Source organism: Nymphalis io, chromosome 8 (genome assembly GCF_905147045.1).
Source record: "Nymphalis io chromosome 8, ilAglIoxx1.1, whole genome shotgun sequence".
NCBI lineage: Eukaryota > Metazoa > Arthropoda > Insecta > Lepidoptera > Nymphalidae > Nymphalis > Nymphalis io.
In genome coordinates, this window is record NC_065895.1 from 13,832,667 (window position 1) to 13,857,993 (window position 25,327).

Consider the following 25,327-nt stretch of genomic DNA (forward strand, 5'->3'; position numbering starts at 1 on the left):
CTGGAACTAAGATGTTATGTCCCTTATGCCTGTAGTTACACTGGCTCACTCATCCTTCAAACCGGAACACAATAATATTATTGCTGCTTGGCGGTAGAATATGTGATGAGTGGGTGGGTATATGTACTATAGGTAAGTAGGACATCTTTTTATATAATTTAACCGGAGGATTGACTGGGTATGTGCTGATTAATTAGCTGGTAATAATCGTTTTTAATTTAAAAGCGACCTCAATCAATATCAGAATTATATAAATTTAAATCTATTTTATTTGCAAGCGGACTATCGACTTCAACATACTTTTTTTATTCCGGTTATATGTTGATGTAGAAAGGATAAATAACATTAAATAACATTTCTTTTGGTTTAAGGTTTTAAGGACAAGTATGCAGGTTTATTAATATTATTATTTTAATTAAAACAATTATAACTACATATTGAAAGATAAAAAAATAACTTTATGATTATTTTTAAGACATTTAATAAAGTACCGATAAAAAAGTTTAAATCTTTAAACTTTTTCGTTTTCTCTAAACTTGTTAGCTACTGTTTGTATTAGTATTCAAGTTTCTTATGTTATGCGCAGGAGTTCCGAGACTTTGTTAAAAATAATAATATATATTTCTTATCATAAATATAATGATGCCTTTACAAAGAAAACGACAAATTAAATCAAATTAAAATGTAAAAAAGGTAATGTAGAGAATATACATAAATTTTGTTGTATCTGTCACAGCTGAGGTGTCCGAGTGGTTAAGGAGTTGGACTTGAAATCCAATGGGTTCTACCCGCGCAGGTTCGAATCCTGTCCTCAGCGGAGACATTTCGTTTTAAATTTTGTATAATACGTGTAATTATTTTTTGAATTAAAATGCATTGATAATTAGTATTTGTCTAGTTAGTTTCAAAATTTGATTATTTCTCTAACCTTAGTATTTATACATGGATCTCAATAATGACATTTGTGATGGAATGCATTTATCAAAAATAAATTTGATAATAGAATTTAGAAAATTCAACTAGTCATATTCAAATATTATTTTTAAAATATTTCAGGATGACTTTGGAGCGGACGCATTGCCCGTCTGTAGGTACGTGATTATATCATAAAATCACAAATAAAATTGTACTTATTAATAAAGGAAAGGGTAGCGTTGAATATTAGGGGTTATGTGATTGGTAAAAATTGTATCCCAATGATAAGTAATATTCACGAGTACGATCTCGAGGGAAACGAGGTCGAATACGACTAATAACGATTTATTGTTTAACTTACCAATGATATATTTTATGAATTTAAAATATATTCTTGAAGCCTTTGTTTTGGACGGACTCGGTCAAAAAATAGATTGCGCTTTCCTAAGAAAATCGGCCATGACCTAAAATTTTGTATGCATTTTTTTATTAAATTATCGGTAAATAAAAATAATAACTGTTAGATAAATGAATGCATGTTTAAAATGTTTGGATAAATTAGATATTTTTCTTATAGATTATAATTGGTGTCAACTTTTACATATGTGTGGACATTTACTACGTCACCGTTACATGCATACGTATGGGGTCCTGGTCTCCTCGGTAAGTCGTATATACGTGTCAAAACGTAGATACGACACGAGATGATTTCACTTTGACCAAGTCAGTGACTATGCAGTGTGGTAGCTATCATAGGACAAAGCGGTGCGGTGTACCAGGCAATATATGAAATAGGTTATATTTCCATACTAGCAATACCAAATTTTCTTTACTTTGGCGACATCAGTGCCAATCAATACAGCGCTGCACCGGGGCCTTTATCCGCCTAGCTACGCTGCGGTCCCTACATACATAATATAGTGTAGCTAATTCAATAGGATCAAGCGGTGTGCTTTGCGCTTGTAATTACACTCGCACTCTGCCCGTTAGCAGACTGCGGTACAAAAATGTAGATACGTAATTATACCTAGCGTTTCACTCGGCTGTATACATCGCAACTTTTATGAACTCTTTTTTTTATTTCTTTATGTTTATCTTAATATTTATGTTATATAAAAATTAAGAAATAATAAAAAGGTTTTTAAAGAGCAGTCAAAAATAAAATAAACAAATTATTTATTTTAAATATGTTATACGTAATGAGTTAGTAACACTTGTATAAATACGATATTACGACTTATATGGAATTTTGTATTATAAATTTCAATATAATAGTCACAGCTGAGGTGTCCGAGTGGTTAAGGAGTTGGACTTGAAATCCAATGGGTTCTACCCGCGCAGGTTCGAATCCTGTCCTCAGCGATTTATTTTTATTCCAGATTGCTTATAACATATAATATAATATATATAACACATAACATATGTTTATGAGTTTTGTTTAAAAAAAGTAAGTTTAGTTCTAATCGAATATACGAAAGCACATTTTACGATTGAAACGATTATCTCCAGGTCTTTTAAAGCAAATTCAATTTGACAAAATACAATATACAATACCGCTAACATTCGGTCGCTGCTCTTTTCAGGTCTGACGTGTATCTTTCTGAATCGGTGAAGGTATTGGTAGAGAGTGGTTTTATGAATGACTTATATACTTAACTATGATATGTCATAACAATAGCTAATAATTAAACAAATAGATTTTTCTAAACACCAAAAAAAATTGTAAAATATTAAATGTTGCAATTAGTAAAAAATACTTTAAAATATAATTACAATATATGCAACTATAAGTATGTCATATTAATTATACCAATGTAAACAGGTATTCAAAACTTATATTATTGTATAAAAATGTATTTGTTGGATTTTTAAGGAATGCCAACAAAAAAGGATACGATGTACGAGTTTTTAGCACTTCGCACTTCTTGTTATTCACATCTTTGGATCTTTTAAATAAATAAGAAAAAATAATTATAAATTTAAGTGGTTCAGATTATATTCACGCTCGTCCTATACATTTGATATCTCTACCTAAAGCTAATTTATTTGCATGTTATTTGGAAATGTTAACTGAACAAGGAATAGGTAAACAATATGAACGGAAAATTCTGCGATTTCATAATCATAAACAATTTCATTACATAACATAGTCAGTTTAGAACTACTACCTGGTTGAAATGAAATAAAAAGAAAATGGGCGAGTGTGGTCTGCCCACAATACGAACCAACGTACACATATATACTTGCCTTACACACACACACAGATAGATACCCTTCTATGTGTATGTGGAAGGTATAAAAAAATCTTTCTAAAATCGGAAACATTTTAAAATACATGCTTTGAAATGAAATATATATTTTACACATATGTATTTCAGTACGTAAAGCGGTACCTCTATGATGAGCCATCGTCAATTAAGTCTATCCAAGGAAAAAAACGACCAACTATATTATACACTAACGTGTATATTCTTTCACAGTTGATGTTTATGATTGATGATTATATCTGTGCAGACTAACGCCAATAATACGACCACGACTTAAAATAACGATTCGCGAGAGGTAATATTTTTATTATAAGGAAAAAAGTTTTATTCTAGATCATTCTGTAAAGTTTACTGATTCATGTTTTAATAGCTTCTAAGAAGTAGCGGTCTCAGGATGCTGCGAGTGCGCGTGTAGGGTTCCCATCTTTTGAACAAAATAAAAACTTGGTGAACAAAATAAAATCTGTTAGGTTACTTGTTATCAGTTATGTAAATGTTAATTTTTGTGACAATTTCTCAATTGAGATTAACATTATTTACAAATTGCCAAATTTTCAAGCTCAAGGTATTCAATACAGAAAATTTAAATTATAATAGTTTAGAAAGTAGGTGAAGATATCTAGTTCTTACAACCTTTTGCTCAGATATATAATTTAATTTATTTTTGTTCTCACTAGTACGTTATAGACTGCTCTTGAGTACAACTCATAGTATGCAATCATGCTGTATGCTCTATATGCTCAGGGCTTATAACAATAGACATTAAAGTTCAGATGAATACGGATTGATATAAACTAGTCAGTTAAAGTCCTATTACACTGTGTTTTACATATACAATATGTTAAATGATATATTTTAAATATAAAAAAAGTAACATGAAAAAGATTTCAGTAGTCAAAACCCCGGAAACTTCCATTTTCATCATTTTCAAAATGATTCTGAACATCAATCTCATGTGAATACATTATTTCGAAGTTATCTCAATAAACAACGCGGTCAGTGGCAGAAGCAGTTCATGTTTCTCATTGTACGAACACCACTATAAATAATGTCTACCATAATTATGGATGACTAATTCATTGGGTTTTTCTGTCAAAAAATTCTCAGTATTAGCCGAAAGTTTCGGAGTGGGCAGTCGAAATTTATTTACCTACCGCGCTTCAGAGAGCACGTAAGGCTTTGTTCTTTCGCTTACACTTTCTCCGGTCGAAACTCTGACAGATTACTACTTTTGCTCATTGTCAGCTAAAAATTACTCCATGACTGAAAAGGTCAGATGGACATCTCTTTTATTTAAACCTAGCAGAACTCTCGGCTTCGCCAACGTCGAATTCGGCTTGTGACGAAAATCCTTCACAATCTTGAAAATTCATTTTTACATACACAATACCTATTTGAATTATACATATAAAATATTTGAATTATTAGGTTGCAGCGGTAGTGTAAAATAAAAAATTGTTGTTTTGGTAATTCGCAAACAGCCATACTAACTTAAAAGGAAACAGTTGCGATTTGAATCACAGACAGACACTTTAATTGTATTTATTTGTATAGATTTTGTATATAACTATTTTTTTATGTATAATGATGTTGGCGTGTTAAATATTTACATAAAACAATAGTCGTATCTATATAAAAAAATTAGCAATTTGGCAGGATGGCTTTGCATTTCGCCACGTTAGTATGCGAAAGCGATCCCGTGGCGCTCCTCGTTAAGACGGAAAGGGTACCGCTGGTTTTTTAGTGGGTATTCCGATGTTCGGGGCGCACTCGGCTCCTTGGACACCGGCGAGTTCCACATACCCCCCTCCCCACTGTTCCCGTGGGGGAAACGCGTGATGCGTTTTTACAGCGGTAAAAAAAAGGATGGCTTTGCATTACTTTGTTAATAGTTTTGCTCGACATATTCATTATGATATAATAAACATTATCTTCGCGACTCCATAAATATAAGAAGAAATACATATGTATAATTAATTAGTGATTATTTATTTATTGGTAACAAAGGTCGTATTGATAAAATAAAATCATATTTTACTTAAAACTAAAGTACTTACTTTAAAGCTAAAGAAAGGGCAATCGACCTAAAAACATTAGTTAATTACACGACATACGTGGTGGATCTAGAATAAGTATTATATTAACCTGACTAACTAATAACAAAATATGCTACATATACAAATATTTATTGGAATGTGATAACCATATGTATACAGGGTTACAGGGTAATATGTCACGATCCTTTTAAAGGGTTATAGTTCAGGACAATAGCTATCAAATGACCTCCAAAATGCTTATGCAAAAGTGTATCGTTTTCGAGTTATTAATTTTTTAATATTTTTTTTATTTAAAGGATGTTTAAGATTCTAAAATTCAATAAAAAAAAAAGTCAACGTATTTTCCCTATTTTTTTTTGTATTTCTTACTAGGGTACATCCTAGTTAATAATAACCAGTTATAAAACAAAAACAATCTTCAAGCATTTTTAAATTACAGATCCAAAACTGTACAACTTTTCGATTTTTAATTTTGATTCTTTAAGTTACTCGCAATTTTTTTGTAAAAATCACTATGGCTCTTATCGTGCGGATCATTTTAAAAACATCTGCGTTTCCTTAGCTATCGGTACATAAAAAGTACAGTAACAATCATAAACTCAGGAGAAAATTAGATAACAAAGAGACCAGGTAGGAAATTCTAAGAAATGCTATTGTTAAGAAATTAAATCTGGATCAAAGACAAAAGGACCTCAATGCAAAGTAGTTAAAGATTATTTTTAATAGGGGTAATAGGTAAAAAAGGAGAGATAAACCAGAGCTGTTTGTGGAATACTATTATCAATTCCTTTGAATTTATATAATTATATAAGCTTTGTTCGCGTAGGTATTATTTTGTCACGGAGTCCATTATATTATAGATCAAATTACGGAGTCCATTATATTATAGATCAAATTACAAACATTTTGATTATCTGTAGCTGTTCTTAGGAAGTAGTCAATTGATTAACAACTAACTCCAATCATATTATCCATGGCAAATCAAATTTCAACAAAAACGGTTGTTTGGTTTTCCCAAGTTCTGACAAAACTTCTCCGATTCGATTCGTTTGCTATAAAGCATCGTGCTCTGTCAAACTCAATGGCGTGTGTATTTAAAAGATTTTCCTTATATAAAAATATTCGGTTACAATTAGTAACTTAGAACAGTTTTGTTGGTGATAAAATCATTTTAAACAATACGGAAAAAGACAACAAGCGGAGGTTGGAGTGAGCCAGTAGTATCCATCATAGTTCCCATGTTACATTCCCATGGTGGTCCATCTACCTCTCTATTATAAATATAAAAATATTATTAAAAAGGTATTTGCAATATTGCGCAATTTAAATAATCCATAAACTAATATAAATTTTGAGGGAAATCCCCTTTTTGTTTAAAGTTAGCAAATTAAATTACACTTTGGGTATGCTAATTAAGTACAATTGGTTAAAAACTATATATTTTTGTAAACATAAAAATAGGTTTGTAATAATTAAAAAAAAACTGAATACGTCGTGGCGTTTTTTTTGTTTTTTAAATTATTAAAATTAATTGGCGTGGTTGGTGGATGCTTGCCTTTCAAGCCGAAGGTTGTGGGTTCGATTCCCACGCAGGACAGATATTTGTGTGCATGAACATGTCTGTTTGTCCTGAGTCTGGGTGTACTTATAATAAATATAAGTATATAGTTACAAAAGAAAAATAGTATATGTAGTATATCAGTTGTCTGGTTTCCATAGTACAAGCTCTGTACGAGCTTAATTTGGGATCAGATGGCCGTGTGTGAAAAATGTCCCAGGATATTATATTATTATTACTTTATATCCTACGATACTGAAATATTACAAAGGGTTTAAAAGTCACTATATTTGCACATTACAAAGTAAACTACTTTGTAAAGTTTATTTAGTACTATGTTTTATATAAGCGATCAGATTATATGTCACTGTAAGTTGAAATATAAGTGAAGGTGTTTGTTTGCGACAGTACTTGTTATGATCGAACATTCGTTATTGCATTTATTTGAAATTCGACTCCGAGAAGCCTGTCTAACGTAAGCGTGCGTCAGCGCATACAGCTCGTAGGAAAGCAAATAACTATAGCTACAACCTATACTAGTCTACTCATATTATAAATGGGGAAGTATCTCTGTCTGTCTGTTATGATTTCATGGCTAATGATATTTACAGAAATTAACTACTGCATTATTTTTAATTAGATAAATAGCTACGAAATAAATAATTTATTATTTTAAGAAATATTGTTAGCATTTTTGTCAAAAAAAAAAGAAACCGGCAGTCAATTTTTGCCAGTCAATATGAAAGTGTAATGCTTCAACATCATTTATGCTTCAACAGTATCTATTCAACAGTCAACATTTTGAATTTTAATTCGAATATTCTTTGAATTTAATAAAATTAATTTGAATATTCTTTCTAATCATGTTACGTCATAAATGTTTGTATGTTAAATACGCTGTATTAATTTGCGTTTGTTACGAAAATATGATACAAACGATCGAGAGATCTGCGCCTTACAGAAAATATGTTCTTTTTTCTTTAGACAGCAAAAAGCCAAAATGGAAGTTACTTAAAACCGAGAATCTTAACATCTTTAATTAAGAAGCCGTTGAATTTTCATGTGCTTAATTTGTTACATCATTCATCTGGTGGTGAAAACATCGTAAAGAAATTTGCACGTGTTGGATTAAAATCTGCCGCAAGAGTATCCAGCAACTCGCACTGGCGCAGCATGATGGAATGAGATCTAAGCTTTCTCCTCAAAAGGAGGGCTTTAGCCCAGCATTGGGATATTAACAGGCTGTTTCTTTTTAATTTCATAATCGTATCTCCACAAAGATCCGTTTTGTCCGTGCTTTTGGAAAATATGTAATATTTGAAAACATACGTGTTAATGATCCAACGTCATAGGTCGTCTTGATTATAATCATTATATGGATGGCTTGACGTCATAGACGCACGCACACACACAAGTAATTCTATTGTTATAATTGACATGCTTAATCGATTAATAAAACTATAATAATTAACAATAAATGAACTGTAAAAAGACGTAAGACTAGGTAATACGTAACTCCATTTTCAATTTCTTCTTCAATGTTAAAGGATACTAAGAAAAACGAAGTGTTTTAAAAGAAAATGAAGTTTGGATACGCCGTCTTGCATTGAAGATACTTTTATCCGAGAAAATGTTTCTGTATAATGTAGAATGCTGTTACCTCACTTTTAACTTGTAGTGTTAAATTAGTTATTTTTATTCGCAAAAAGTTCCATTTACGTCATTTTATGCCCATCCAGCCGTTAAATGCGATCCTTAAATTTCTTTTATTAATAAAAAAAAGTTTCTAGGAAAAGATAATTACACGCCAAACCTGAATATTAAAGCATTATCTATTAACTGGTTGATATTAAAAAAGGTTGCATAAGATTCAATGCAAGTCAGCGTCAATAACCCGCTGACTCAGCGAGCGGCGATCACGCCACTCGACGTCTAAACAATCCTATATTTAAATGATAATTATTAGTTTAATACAAAATATGCATACTTGATAAATTATTAATTATGTTCTCATTTGTTTTGATAATCAGAAAGAGTAGGATACACGGGGTGTGTAACTCTTTTCAATTATTATAGTAGATTATTGTAGTTGCTTTTAGTTAGTGTAAATTAAATTAATTATTTTTTTAATATCTTTGGTGCGAATTGGTAATGTTAGTATTTATTTATCAAAGCTAAGAGCTTTGGAAACCAGTCTGCCCATTTTAAAATGCATAAATTATAAAATACTTGAGAGCAACAGTTTCACAGCGAAGATGATTATCTATCCGAATAAATAATGTTGACGTAACTGAAATAGATAGATATATTTATATACAGATGACATTTTGAGATGAAAGTTCATCTACTTGGCGAGGCTCTCGTCCTGATCGTTTAGCGTCGGTTCGACCGTAAAATTATCTCTCTAAAATAGACACCTCCATCCGAGAATGACGTTATACCTGTGTTGTATAACTCTTAAACTCGATAAGTATATTGTATTTTGAGTTGTTGTATAATAGTCATTATTATTTTCATTAAAAAAATTATATGTCATACTAGCAAATGGGTCACCCGTCGGTGGTTCAGATGCCTGAAGGTTTTGTATATGTCTCTGAAAACTAAGTTGCACTGACTTCTATATACTTATATTATTTATTTTATATATACTACCTTTATCTATATACCTACTTTCAAGATTTTTGCATTAAATTCCAGTAAAAAATAAAAAAGTTACTAACATATCAGTACAGTACAATACAGTACAGTAACAGCCTGTGAATGTCCCACTGCTGGGCTAAGTCCTCCTCTCCCTTTTTGAGGAGAAGGTTTGGAGCTTATTCCACCATGCTGCTCCAAAGCGGGTTTGTGGAATACACATATGGCAGAATTTCAATGAAATTAGACTCATGCAGGTTTCCTCACGATGTTGTCCTTCACCGTCAAGCACGAGATGAATTATAACCACAAATTAAGCACATGAAAATTCAGTGGTACTTGTCCGGGTTAAACGTACGATCATCGGTTAAGATTCACACGTTCTTACCACTGGGCCATCTCATGCTTTCTACCATTTCTAACATATGATGATCGTTATTTACGACAAATTGCCTTCAATAATTTCAGATTCGCCATTTAACAGATTTAAAAAATTACTGCACCGCCGGCTGGTTGACGTATGCTCATAATATAAAATAATTCCTGACAGACAACCTATAAAGGCTAAATGACATTATTGTTTTTGTTTGTATTTGTAATTATATTCAATGACAATACAATTTATTATTATTTTAATTTGTGACGTATTCTGATTTGACATTTGATAATAATTTACCGTCTTATTATATCAAATTGAAATATTATTTATCATGTAATACTGATTCGCAACTTATAAGAATTGTAACTTATTTAATTTTGTTATGATAGTAGCACGTAGAACGCATGATTTACGTAAATTGCGGTATTTATATCTGTTTTTAAGCACAACATTAGGTGCGCGTGCGCAGGAGCCGCGTGCGTCCCACGGAGCGCGGCGCGAGGCCGCACGCGTCGGTAGCGTAACACTGACGAAATAAATTTGGAAATAAATTTGATTGATTTTTGAACTGACTTAGTATGACGGTCAAAGGTTAATTATTAATATTTATGAATAAAATAAGTATTCAATTTCGTTATTAGAATTTTATTTTCTAACTCTTAAGACACGTGATAAATTGGTTGAACTCAGACCTTTTTGCTGCATTTACACGAGGCCAATGGCCAAGCCAATCCATTAAGACAATTCAATATTGGCTTTGTCTAAATAGAGACAATCCACTACATTGGACTGTCCTCGAGCCATTCATCAATACATTGAAATAACGATTTCTAGCACGAAAAATAAGAAAGCCTCATATATACCCTCCGTGTAAATTACATTGTATTTTTAATTCGATTGGCTTAATATCTTGGTTTAGTGGATTGTCTATGTTATGATTGAGGTTTTGTTGTAATCAACTTCAGCCAATAACATAACGATGAAAACCACAAAAATACAAAAACGGGGCGATGAATAATCTTAAGCACGAATTATTTTAATTTTCTTCTAGCCAATACATATATTACATGTATAATATAGTAGCCAAGATGGCCCAGTGTCAAACTCGCACAAGCACCGCTGAGTTTTCATATGATGTGGTGTGCTTATCTTATCTCGTGCTCGGATGAAAGAGAACGTGAAATCCAAAAGAGACGGATGTTTCTGCTTCATGTGTATGAATGTATCATAAACGTCCAAAGTGGAGCAGCGTGACAAGGTAATGAGCTTAAAAACTTCTCGTCCAGAAGAGGGAAGGCCTTTGCTCAGCGGTGGGACATTTACGGGCTGTTAATTTACTTTTCTTTTCTATATGTAAATATTTTTGTGAACTATTTTTATTATTAATTTTAACAAATATAGATAAATTAATAAAAAATATATTAAAAGAGTAAACTAAAACTAAAATAAAAACAATCTGTACATCACAAATTTATAGAAAAAACACGCCCTCTAAATGATTTTCCTGTGGCATTGTACCCAAGACGCTGGCACTATTCCCTCTATTCATCTAAAATATAATATAATTTATATTAAATACTATACATAATTTACATTAGATTAGTAAAATAGTGAATTGTTTCTGTAAATTTGACGTTTGAGATGACATAAAACATAAAAACGAAATGAGGAGTTAACAATAATAAACTCTATTCCAGTCGGTCTTTACAAGCTTTTGAACCGTCGCTAATACTCGTAAGAGAGAAGAACCAAAAAAAGTCAAGAATTATTTCATTTTATTATAAACCCTGAACGAAAATGAACAAATACTTTTTACATTCTATGCCTTTTCATGATCTATACAAATATATAACCAATAATTTGTAGTATGTAGGTAGTACATGTATACTTAGTCAATACATATAAAAATAACACAGATGTAACAAGCTACTACATCGGGTCGATCATATACAAATAACACAGGATGTGTAGTAAGTATTAAAATTAATAACTTGCCATACTCATTTCACTTAAGCACATTCGTAAACATAAGAAATACAAGTGCGGTATTTGTAAATACTTTTTAAAAAATTTATATTTATGAGTTCATCACTGATTTAAAAAGATAACTTATAGAATTTTATTTTATAATCAATACTTTGTTATGTATGCTTTATTTAAATATACTTAACACACCGCTTCTGGCTTCCTGGCCTCTTAAGCCAATTTAAGATCATTTTATAATATGTCCCTGAAAAGCATAGTGCCGAAGCTGCATTAGTGACGAGCACATGCAAATGCTTCACGATGTTTATCAAGTGTTGATGAACACTAAACAATTATAACATGCCCACAGTCCTACACGTTATCAAATAACCGCCTATCTCCCGTTACACAAGCTAAGCAGACCTCCGGGGCGATGTATCAACACACATTGCAGACATGTTCCGTGTAATCAATACGGATGGACATCTCGACTGCGACCGCACTCGAGATTACATTACAAAATACTTCAGTGGCCTGGGAATTGGAATCTATACATAAAACTATAGCCGTGTCTGTGTCGGGATTAAAGTAAATTAACAGTCTGTAAATGTCCCACCGCTGGCCTAAGGCCTCCACTTCCTTTTGAATAAAGGTTGGGTAACACTTTAGAAATATTAAATAAAATGTTGAGCTGATGTCACTACCATTCTATAAGTACAAGACCTCATCAAGGTGAGACTCATATAATGCATGAAGATTGAAAAAATATCAAAAAATATCGAGACACTTATTTTGATTGTTTTTAATTTGATATTTAAAAACATGAGAATTAGACTAGACGAGACTCCACTTAGTTAAAAAACATGAATTTTAATCAAAATGTACTGGTTACAACAACTGGTAAGCGCTACTGAGTTTTTATGAGTTGAATTTGTGTTTATAATGTTTCCGACTTCCATGCCGTTATCAGACATAAATCTGCCTCGCTGTTCTGTAGAGTGCGGGCCAGCTCCAACTCCATCTTGAAGAGCTCTCAGAGGTATCATTATCCAATTGTGCGTCATATTGTTCGTACATGTATAACTGGCAACGAACTTATTATTAAATATTAAACAATTAATGTCCTCTAAAAAATATTATAAGCTTTAATTCTTTTTACTAACCATCTATGAATGCTACTTATCTGAAATTAAATTTATTTTATTTATAATTCATCTCCTGAAAGAAATCGTGAGGAAACGAGCGTCTGATAAAATTCAACAACCAGAAGCGTATCCATTAACCCGCACTGAAGCGGCTTGGTAAGCGCTAAGCTCCAAGACTTCTCAAGAGAAAAGAAGGTCCAGTCTACTGCTTAGTGGTAGTGCCAACCTGTGAGACTAACAGACTGCTACTGTTAATCGACATTTTAAAACTACATTAACATACGACTTATTTATATAATTTTTACATATGTATATTCTACACATAATATTTTAATACAAATATTAATATTTTTTCCTTTTATATTTGTGTTTTTATCTTACGTCAACAAGGTTTACGCGAAATTTCCTTACATTGTATTTGCGGTTAACCTGAATGAGCCGCAGGCGAGTATGTGTTTAATATATGTATTTAATCAGTACCATGCAAGTTATTAGAGTGATTTTCTTCCATCACATCAACTCGTGGTACGTACTTACAAGTCTATAACAAAGTTATAACCCCCTATTTTCTTGTATACTGGTTAATTTGATTGCAGCGCATTCCAATGTTTTTCTTCTGATGATAATTGAGGCAATCAAAGTCAAAGTTATTATTGTATCACTTTGACTCTCGATTATATACTCCACCACGTTAGAACAATACATATAACTGTATATAGCAGGAAACGATTCCTCGTTCTAAAGAAAATATAAATTTTCAATATATGTAGTTTAGTACCAACTTTGTGGTGTGGGAAGCAAGGTGACAGGCATAGATTGAAACAAAACACACACACTTATATTTCGTTTAGAAATTTATTAAAATGTGTATTAAAATTATATTTTTATTGTAATAGTATATATATCCAATGTGTTTATTCATGAACTAACCAATGTCTTCCCAATAAACTCTGGCCGTGGAGGCCTTTCTTACCTGGTATGAGTCAATTGAGGAACAGAAAATATTGGTTTACACTTATTAATCGATAACAAAAGCTTAGGAAAACAACAAAGCTTTACATTTTTTTTAAATTTAGTAACAAAGGCCTTTTTCTTTGTTAATTTGTATATTATCCTATAAAGCTACTGTGACTTTGAAGTCCAAATAAATTAAAGGTTGAACTTCTTGAACTTTTAAACTTAATATACTATTGCGGGTCGCACATTCTTGTATACAATACACAAGAGGAAGTCCCTGGAAACTATAAATATTTCCCATGGAAAAGTTCTTTACAATGGCATCAATACGAGTTTTAAGAATCGAAAGTATATATAACAATTAAATGTAGTACAAGTGGTTGCAAAGCAACTTGAAGTCGACTTAGATTAAGCTTAATTTAATTTTGTGATAAAATGAGACTTACTAAATCGGAGATAATAAGATATAGATATACGGTCAATATTCGCCTGTCGGTGAGGGAATGCGATCGAGTCGTCATTAATGGCTGCTGCTGTACTTGAAATAGAAGTCGCACAGCTTGTTTATGCCTAAACAATTTATAAATATAATGTTTTATCCTGTAATGGCAGATATTACATATATAATGTGTTAAAATATTTATATTAAACTCTGTATTTGTATTATTCAGATCTTGCATACAACATTCCATTGAGTCGGTTTACTTTATAAATATTTTTTATAAAACATGCATTGTTTTAAGTCGAAAGAAATACTTGAAATTGAATACAAGTTAACTGCATCATTGTTTGTTCCAGTAGATACTTATTAGGCAGGTAGTAAATTCCTGGAGATAATATATATATAATTTATTTAGTTTATATAGTATATATATATATATAAAAACTATATAAACTATATATAAATATACTATATAAACTAAATAATAAAATTATATTATATATATAATAAAAAATTAGAAATGACTTTTTAAAAAAGATTTGATGTTTTACAAAAATAATTATTGAGTAAGAAAAGTAATAAACAATTGTGAGGAAAAACGGAATAGTAAACTTTAAATGTCAATTCTTTGGATACAAAGCAACCTCAAGTTTATTTATTTCTAATCCTAAAGATAATAAAAAATTATTAAAAATAATATATATATATATATATATATATATATATATATATATATATATATATAAATAAATAAATAAACAAACAAATATAGACTAATCAAATTCTTATATTAGCTTATTTATCTGAAGCGATTTTGATGAAATAAGATAAATTAGAATCCCCAGGAAGGACTTAGGCTACTTTTTATATCTAAAAACTGCCCATCTAAAACTAGTATGATCATAATATATTAAATCTTGAAACTTATTGGTTAGCTTATATGATTTTGAACTAGGTCCATCTTTGAGTTTGATCTTTGATATTCTGGTTCAATAATAAACTTTCATAGCAAGAAATTTTCAATAGCAGAACGGAATTCACGTGTCTGAAGGCCTCCTCTCCCTTTTTGAGTAGAAGGTTTGGAGCTTATTCCACCATGCTGCTCCAGTGCGGGATGATGAATACACATATGGCAGAATTTTGGTGAAATTAGACACATGCAGGTTTCCTCACGATGTTTTCCTTCACCGTAAAGCACGAGATGAATTATTATCACAAATTAAGCACATGAAAATTCTGTGGTGCTTGCCCGGGTTTGAACCCACGATCATCGGTTAAGATTCACGTTTTCTTACCACTAGGCCATCTCGACTTTTTAATTGTTTGTTTCTTGTATTTTTATTATATAGAATAAGAAGGCTGACGAGCATATGGGCCACCTGATGGTTGTTGGTCACAAACGCCCATAGACATTAGCATTGTAAGAAATGTTAACCGTCGCTTACATCACCAATGCGCCACTTAACTTAGGAACTAAGATGTTATGTCCCTTGTGCCTGTAATTACACTGGCTCACTCGCCCTTCAAACCGGAACACAACAATACCAAGTACTGCTGTTTTGCGGTAGAATATCTGATGAGTGGGTGGTACCTACCCAGACGAGCATGCATAAAGCTCTACCACCAGTAAAAATAAAATACTACGTCCATTTTGATTGCAAATATAGAAATGTTACGGGGGTAGCTCATGCATGTTCTGAAAATTTGACATATTTTTGTAGGTTAAGGTAATTATAATTTTATGCAAATATTTATATGTATATTAAATATTCAGAATTTTTGTATTTAATATCAAGAGATAAAGTTGGAGTATTTTCGTCATATCAAATTAATTACATTTTTGTGAACTGGATTCAGGCTCATCGCTTGAAAGCTTACCGTCAACCTTAAAGTTAATGTCTGCTCGGTCGCTTTTTATTGAAATAAATAATACGGTACTTACTTTCTTTTGGCAAGTGAATAAATAGTTATTCGGTTAACTGAGCGCATTTAGCGATTTCATACAAATTATTGCGACGTAATAAAAAAAAATTAACATATATCCCACGTGGCTTAAAATTGCATTCATTTACATTAATATATTCATTGCAATTAGAAATTAGGTAGGTGTCGATGACCTCCGTAGTGATGAGTCTGATCGCAAAATCCGCACTCCGCAAAATGCAGGTCGCGCTGCATGGAAGGCCGTTTCCGCGCAGCGCACTCGGCCTCAGCGACCCGCGGGCCCGCACTCGCGCCCCAGCTCTCGCCGCGCCTGCACGCGATGGCCGCGCCCTGATCGAACCGTCGTGCCATTCGTGCCACCCGCGCCAACCGTGCTAACCGCAACACCCGTGCCAACCAGAAACGCGTGTGCTGTGACTTATAAGCCATCCACTACCACTCCAACATGAGCCGGTAAGTTGACATTTCACCTTGTTTGTATCCCCGGCGTTCCGAAAATCGCAACTGCGCCTTTCAATTCTGGACTTTTTCTGTAATATCAAATATTCGTATGCAAATTCGTATTATGAAATAGACAGTCAAAATAGGGAATTCTTTTAATAAATACTTCGCGCGTTTAAATATTTCGCTGCACAAATTGTTAATATAACTTCAGTAATTGGACGCTCGCTGTCACAATAGCTCATGATGTTAGTCTCGGATGACAGGAAAATGTGATGAAACGGTTCGTGGCATGCCAGCGGCTCATAATTTGTTTCAATCAATATTCATTATTATTTATAAACGATTAACTTACGTCTGACAATAAAACGCGTAAATAATTCGAGATTGATTTGATGGCTACATAACAAACAAACGAATGATGAGGTATATTATTTTTGAAAAGCGTACATTTCAATTAATTATATATTATACTCAGACAAACAGATTTGTAAGGTATTAAGGATGTGTCGCTAGTATCATACACTCGTGATTAGCCAGAGAACTCGTAGATCTACGAAGGCTGCGCCGGCGCACGCTCTGCAGCGGCGAATTTTAATTATTGATGTAATGACCTCTGAGAGTTTTTGTAAAGTAAAAAAAAAAAACAATAATAATTGACTAATGAGGGTATTTAAATGTCTCGCTAATATTCAATATACTATTTAAGTATGAATCACAATTCTTTTAATATTGATTACGTATCACTTTAAATTAAAAAGAGGTTCTAATATGTACCTAAAATATGTTTTTATTTAAATAATGTTAGATTTTATACAGGATTTGCTGTATTCATAATTTCTACAAAATTTGGTACTTTTTCATCAATTAAAATTATAACATGCTCAGTTTATTTTTTAATTTTCTTTTATCTTTTACAAGTTTCAATCATAAAAGTATAAGATACTTAAAAGTTGTGCATTTAACGCTTTGCAAGTTATAAATTTACATAGATACATGAAAAATTAATATATTTATATCTGTAAAATATACAAAAATGATAATACTACTTGGTATTATCAGGTCTACTATTAACAATAAATATTTTGAATAATATAAAGTCAATTTATTGCTTAAAATATTGTAGCATATATTGCCACTAAATTTAGTCGGTCGTCTACACTTAAAAATCACTTCTATCTTCATCTCCCGACTGCAAAGCGTTTATGTAACAAACAGCAAGTGTGCTGTAGGATGTAACCGACCACTACACAGTAACATGACAGGCCCTCGAGATCGACTATGACGTTGATCTCCGCCCAAGGAAGGATGCGTCCGCGCACCATTATTGTATGCAAATAGACATTGCATACGTTTTTAATAATAAAAAGAAATTGGCCGTGACGTGCACAACTGACATACGTCAATAAATCGCTTATGCAATTAAAATAGTACAATTTAACGCCGGCGCTGGCGCATCGCGAATACCAAGTTTTGGTGCGCTGTAGAACGCGGATACTTGCGTAATGCAATAATTGTAAGCGCGCCCGCTGAATCGCGACCGTCTTGTGTAGTCTAGGAGATGGCAGTGCTATGAAATGTTTTAACAATCCTATTGTGCTATTAGTTGTGATATATTAAAACATTCTACACTGCTGCTTATAACAGGAATTTAATATAGGGAAAATAGGAGTGAGGTTTGCGGTAACATTTCAGTATTGGGTCGGTCGGTTGAGTACAATTCTATATCAATTATTATAGAGATTATTGTTGACTAATCTTGATTATTACATTCAACAAATATGAATCTTAAGCGTGTAACGTACCACCGTTAATTCTTAGGGTTTACTTGTCATTAAATTTAAAATGTAACCGACTTCTAGCTCACCCATACCCAGACGCGTCGTGGATCGGGCGCGAAGTCGCGTGTCGCGCGGATGTCGCAAGTCGCGGCGCTTGTCTCGTAGCTGCGTCTGCGCACACAGAATTGCAATTAGACAACGACAAACTCCTTAGCAACAGATAACGACGAACACACCGAACTCCCCGACACTCATGTTACTAATTGTCGCGACTCATTTAAGCGACGCCTGTTAGTTTTAATGATATGCCTTGTTATTTTCTGGTTACATATTTTAATATTTCATAGTTCACAAGACAAAACAAAGTAGTGTTGGAAGATGACTTGATGTAACCAATATTGCTCCGTTCTTTCTTGCATTTTTAAACGATACCTTACATTTTTTGATCGCCCCCAGGCTTTTTAACTTGCAAAAAATCGTATATGCATAATAAGACTAACTATATATAAAAGGTTTCCTTACCGGGAATCAAACCTTTATATTAAATTTAATAACGATTCGTTTGGGTGGTTAACTATAACGTCGTATTTGACAAAGTTATTTCCAAAATTATAATATTAAACTGATAAATTGTCTACTTTGCAAACTTCCCGTTGTACTAGATACGTTATTTGTTTTATTGCTCATTTTATTCTAAAAAAAAATATTACGATCATTGCAGTATTTCATAAAACTCCCGTAACAGTCTGAGCTGGATAACAAATATCCGTGTTGGGAAAGCCCGTCGTCGAGCTGGTTCGTCTCTGGTCTTGGATTCTTATCTTTTTCGTTTAGATTTTATCAATAAGTGCATTACACATACTGGACTGGACTGGACTTCAATTTAATATATTTGAGTATATACAACGTTGGCAAAGATAACAGTTTTTTTAAAGTAAATTGAAATTGATGCAATCTTATTTTTAGTCGAAGAGTTTGTGGCGCTGGCTTTCAGCTCATCATTATTAAAGAATCTATTAATATTTCCTCTAAATAATTTAATATAAAATTAAAATTGTTGTAAAATACTAATAAGTAACGACTTCATATTTTTTATTAATTTTAAAGTGCGTTGTTTGTTTTAGCCTCTTTTTACGTTTTTCACGCTAATATTAAACCAATTTTTATAAAATGGTTCGAGTTTCTAAGAGCCTGAAAAGAATAGTCTCATTTCTCACAGCTAGCAACTAGTTATTCTAAATAAAATTTCTCTGGCAAAACTACGAGTAATGTTACAAGTAGGTTCAATGAAAAAAGAAGCGTGAATGTGTAAGGCTGAGGATCTCAGCTTTGTCGTACCTTGGGTAAGCAAACTTTGAGATGTCCAACTGTGGACTGCGAAAGGCCGATGTGATAGATAACATATTAGTCTGAAAACTATCTGAGTGAAAGTACGAACAACATGTTGCGTAAAATATTCATGCTCAGTAGAGTTTGGTAATGCGACAATTATCTTGTCTTGTGAGAGATTTGGACGATACCTTTATAAGAGTAATGACTGGAATTTCAACGATAACCCACTTGTAACGTATATTTATGTTCTATTATTTCTTTATTTTACTTATTTATGCTTAAAATCTTGCAGATAACGATCTTGTTGCCTTTTCATTGTTAAATGTATACAATTGAAAATAAGGTTATATTAGTCAATATTAGATGTCACAAATTTATTAACTTTGCGATCTCTTGTAAATCAATCCCTTGGAACTTTGGCCACAAAGTATTTTTGAAAAAGAAATTCCTGCTTGAGATGGTGAAGATTATGATCTTGTAATTGAAATAGTTTTTACTGCTGGCTGACACACACGTGAGCTTATTATGTGTGGGACAGACATAACGATCAGCTGGTTACCCATCACGATTATTGATTTCGTTGTTACTATATATAGCCTGTGCATTATAAACCAAACACTCCTTATCGAAAACCAAGCAATTATAATCTTTAACTACTGAAATATAAGACTTAAAATAGAACAAATTAAGGCATAATGTCTCTCAAATCGTGAAGCTTCTCCACTTTCCTTGGGCACACGATTTGAATAGCCAATTTCCGTGTTGGTATGCGCATACGCACGCCACTTGACATACACACATGCAAATACAAATGCAGTGTTAACAATCATACATAAATAATTGGAAAAGTACAACTTATGGTTTCTTTACATTATGGCTAAAGTCAATATGATATAATTGCAAAATGTCGATGGTAAATTATGACGGATATGATTCGTAGTCATGAAGGTCCTATCCTATTTGACACACTACACACTCATAACACTTACAATACTTCTGTTTAAATATCTGTTTCTGCCGCAGTAATGGGTTATAGGAGTGTTTCTAAAAGTGGAGTGGATTGAGGCGACGGTAAGGAACAAGTGTTCATTACGTGTGTTGTATCAAATATTGAACGAATAATATATATATTGCATTGTGTAATGGTATGGCACTCTGTATTCCCTTCACTCTAATTATCCCATGGGAAGGCAATCTGACACGACCGCAGAGACACACGTGTTTTCGGAGGCACAGGAATGATGTTTGAGCCGTAGAATATGTGCATATTTAATATAAAAACTATAACACATATTTACTGCAAAAGACAAAACAATAAAAAATTCAAGAAAAGTTGAAAAACTGCGTTGAAATAATATTCAAATATTTACAATATCTGATTAGTTACTTTTGCAGTCGATTACGATTTTTTTACAATTTAGACATATGTTTTAATTTATGAACTCGGTCCTGACTCCCGTTCCATAAATATAACATCTACATAATAGATATAGTAGGGACAAAAAACATTTGCTTGTAAGTTTCAGTTACTTTTTTACCATTAAGTTTACACTTTATGGGATAATTTAGAGGTTTAATGGTTCGCCTGTGTTGCTGTCTCATAGCCCGGCGGTGATATTGACAAGTAGGAAGTAAGATATTAATTAGTAATTACTTGTACATTTTTTGTATCTTTTGAATGATTCAAATATGTATTATATAAAATATTAGCAAAGTTTTATGTGAAACATAATACAATGAATGGGCATTTTCATAAATAGATAACTATGAATATACCTAAGCTGCGAAATATATTTCTGTAAATTATGATCTCATTTGAAAACAATGACACTCATTTCATTAAATTCAACAAGTCAATATTCTTTGTAAAACCTTAAACCAACGGAAATGTGCAAACTATAAAACAAGAGCCGGCTCATCTCTCCACTGGTCGACCTCTCGTGCGACCGTGAAACCGCGGCGTGGCGGACACCCTCGGTCAATGCACACTCGTACTTTATCTCGGTAATCGATGACATTACCAACAACGCCAGCCACTACTGTTTAGTTGGCATGCCCTTTTTTGTGGAGTTTCCTGGGTGGCATGAAGAATCGTTTATGAATTTAAGTTTTTTTTTACTCACAAGATTGGAAACATACAAACGCAAATAAAACTTGATTTACTTTAGCGTTTACAACATGAACATTTTTGTTGATAAAAAAACATCAATATTCAATATTGCTTAGCTCACGTCTGTGGATGATGTGTGTCTCATATCAAACGTTAAGCACAAACGACAGAAACTCACGAACCAAAGCATGACTAAACTAAATTTGCTAAAATCTCAGAGTGATGACTCATTAGGGTGATGATTAGATACTCTTTAGAAAATGTCCAAGGAACAGTCTCGAAAAACAAAATCACATGCGTAGCGAGTTCATAATGATGTTTTTTAACGTCAATCGTGGTTAAATTAATCAATCACTTAACAAATGATCGAGCATACGAAATGAAAGGCTTAGTCGCTTACATACAGCGCCATCCGAGTCGCTTTGACGAGAAAATGTGTGTCATAATGATTCATAGGAGCCCGAGCTGTGACCGACGCCGACGTGACTCACACAGGCGGACGTCCGACTGCACACATAATAAACTTAAGGGTTTCAAAACAAGGATTATCGATGTATGTAACCATTACAGTATAGGAAGATATTTGTTATCATTTTCCAACCATGTATAATAATTTATATCTGTGTGTGTCTGTGTGTACGTAGGGATTATAAGGTGTAAGTGTAAAATTTGCTTGTGTAGAACTTTTAAATGTAGCGGACGGTCCACGTATCAGTCGGTATATGTATATTCGAAATAATAGCACCAATTAATTTAATCAAATGTAAACCTGTTATAATTATACAAATATCTAGTTTCTTAAATAAAGAATATGTTGTCAAAATTAATTTTATTACTCTTTAATTATTCCTTTATTATGCTTCGTGCAATACTAAGTTATTAAATAAACACCTAATACGTTCGTTCAGATGCAAATAAATAACATCGGTAAATAATCTTTAACATCGTAAGCGATTATCCAAACATATATACAAAATCATTTCTATATGCAAACGAAGCTGATATCTTTAATTAGTATTTAATAAATAAAAATAGACGGTTCTTCAAGCTAGACAACTAAGATTTAATGAGCAGAAAGGCGACCTGGATTCCTAAATACATGTTTTAGTTCAAGGTGAAGTTCGAGCCTACTGTTCTGAAGCAGGTGGAGCGCACTGGGTCATTGTGTTTGTGAGACGGCCACCTTAGCCTCATCATTCTTTGAGAGCAAAGCGTGATGACTAGATGTTTTCTATTTAAATAAAACAACTGCTTATATGATACAATAAACTTTGTTTGTATCTAAAGTTTAATTTATCGTAAAGATAATTTGCGCATCTTAGAAAAGTTTAACTTCTTTAAATTCAACTTGGTGTGCTCACAATAAGAAAATAGAACTAGGTTGTTGTTAACGTTAATCATGAGATGGTATGCACCTGTGCTGATGTGCTCTGTGACCTGTGACCTGTTTCGCTCCACATCTAATCTCACGCTGAAATGAACACATAAACAGATGGGATGTTTTTCATTTACTTACGCGTCTTTTTATAGCAAAGTATTTTTTATTTTAGATTTTTATTAAAGGAACGTTACGTAAAGTTATATTTTTAATTTAACTGACCCTTTTATGTTAAGCGTAAATGCAAGTTATCGCTTGGCTTAATATCCATTAAAAATATATTTTAAAATTAAACTTTAGAAGGGCTCTTTATAAACGCTGTGCGTTGACACATTTTATCTACATCGTTAACGTTTTATATAAAATGTTTTTGGAGAACTTCATAACTCGGTAGACAATATAAAAGTTAATTGATGATTTATTCGATCACAATGGTCGTATTCTGAGTCCGGCGTGAAAATATAAGGGTGACTTTTAGTCTTTTGTCGTCTATTACTAAAGCTATACACTGTAATAATTTCTCATTAATATTAGTAACGTAAACTGTCGACTTATACGTAACAGTTACGTATTTATAGAATACTGCCATTGTTTCGTCCTTAAACATTGTTTGCTTATTCTACATATAAGATGTTATTTTCCTAATATATTCCCATGTACTAACATTAAACAGCGCTTTTATACTCGTTATTACATAATATTTGCTTTCTATAAAATCAATTAAATAGCTTAAAAAAATTATATTAGAGAAGGTATTTAAAATTTTACGGCGTTTCTTTAAGCCGGATGTCTTCTTGAATAAAGACAGACACCTTATAATATTTCGTTTAAAGTGATGCTTCTTTTAAAAAGCTGTTGACCCAATTCTTCTGAAATACATCAAATATTTTTCAATGTCACAGATTCGTTCTCCGCTGTTTTAATTTAAAACCGTTACGTAGCTCATTACGACAGCTATCAATCAATGCATCAGGGGTACCGTTACGGGCACTCGCGAGCCTCGAGCTGCGCTGGCGTGTGAAAGTGCGACACTTTCGCATCTCGCTGCGCCCGCGCAGCCGCCCGCAGTCATGGCGCCCGCTACCGTGACGTGACCTTGTATCCACACCGCTGGACTAATAACCGAAATAATTAATATGTTTCATTTTATGTCCTACATTCATATTATAAGCAAATTTTAATAGTATAGTTAATGTTCTTCAAGGTATATATAGCGCAGACTTTGTTTTAATTGAGTAAATAAATTTATTTTTAATCTAATATTTTAATCAAAACTCAACTGTCTGGTAGTGATATAAAGAATTGCTATTACTTATGATTGTTAACCTTGTTTAAATATGCGTTATTTATATACCTATCATATTGTTAATTTGTTTTGGATAATAAAACAATAAATTTTATTTTGTTTGATAAAGTTGAAGATATTTAGATTCAGTTAGATTATCAAATACTATTATTAGTTTCATCCTTGTTATATTAGTAGTATTTATGCCGGTTTCATGTAACACTGCCATTTTGATATTTCTAAAAAGTCATTTTCAGTTTTGAATTTATTGAGGTTTGTGTCAAAAAATCACAAAATGAAATAAAGAATATATTTCTTACGATTCATACTAATGAGAAAATATGTTAGCGACAAGTTACATATCAATATGTTAAACAAATGAATCAAGGTTAAGGTTTCGTAACAAACAGGAACAAACACCGCACGCTCTGACTCGTCAATGTTTATTTTTCTAACAAGCTGACGATCAACCTCAGACGTCCAATTAGTATGTTTAGGAGCGTCCCGTTAGAACGTTTTCAGGAAACTGTGACTAAGGCTGGGTTTTCCTCAGTATTCTCGCTCAACCTCAATACTTGTCAATTTCAAATTTTATTTTAATTTATTTCAAACTAAATAAATTCTCCTTGGCCGAGCCTTCATTCACGGTTATAATTATTTAAAAACACACAAATATATGTTGAAAAAAAATTTTAATGCAAGTCTAAGCTTTCTTACTAGCTTTATCTTCATTA

General features: G+C 32.4%; 1 protein-coding gene and 2 non-coding genes across 3 annotated transcripts in view; all 3 read left to right on the plus strand.

The window, feature by feature from the left end:
- Window positions 1-735: 735 nt before the first annotated feature.
- On the plus strand, window positions 736-817 carry Trnas-uga (transfer RNA serine (anticodon UGA)). The gene has a single exon. It is a non-coding gene; the product is annotated as a tRNA-Ser (tRNA).
- A 1,378-nt stretch (window positions 818-2,195) lies between these two features.
- Window positions 2,196-2,277, plus strand: Trnas-uga (transfer RNA serine (anticodon UGA)). Its single transcript has one exon. It is a non-coding gene; the product is annotated as a tRNA-Ser (tRNA).
- A 14,281-nt stretch (window positions 2,278-16,558) lies between these two features.
- The window catches only part of LOC126769895 (uncharacterized), a 52,405-nt gene continuing 43,636 nt past the window's right edge, over window positions 16,559-25,327 (plus strand). The window contains exon 1 of the mRNA XM_050488855.1: window positions 16,559-16,719. Coding sequence (XP_050344812.1) covers window positions 16,712-16,719 — 8 coding nt within the window. The 5' untranslated portion in view covers window positions 16,559-16,711. The remainder of the gene's footprint in view (window positions 16,720-25,327) is intronic.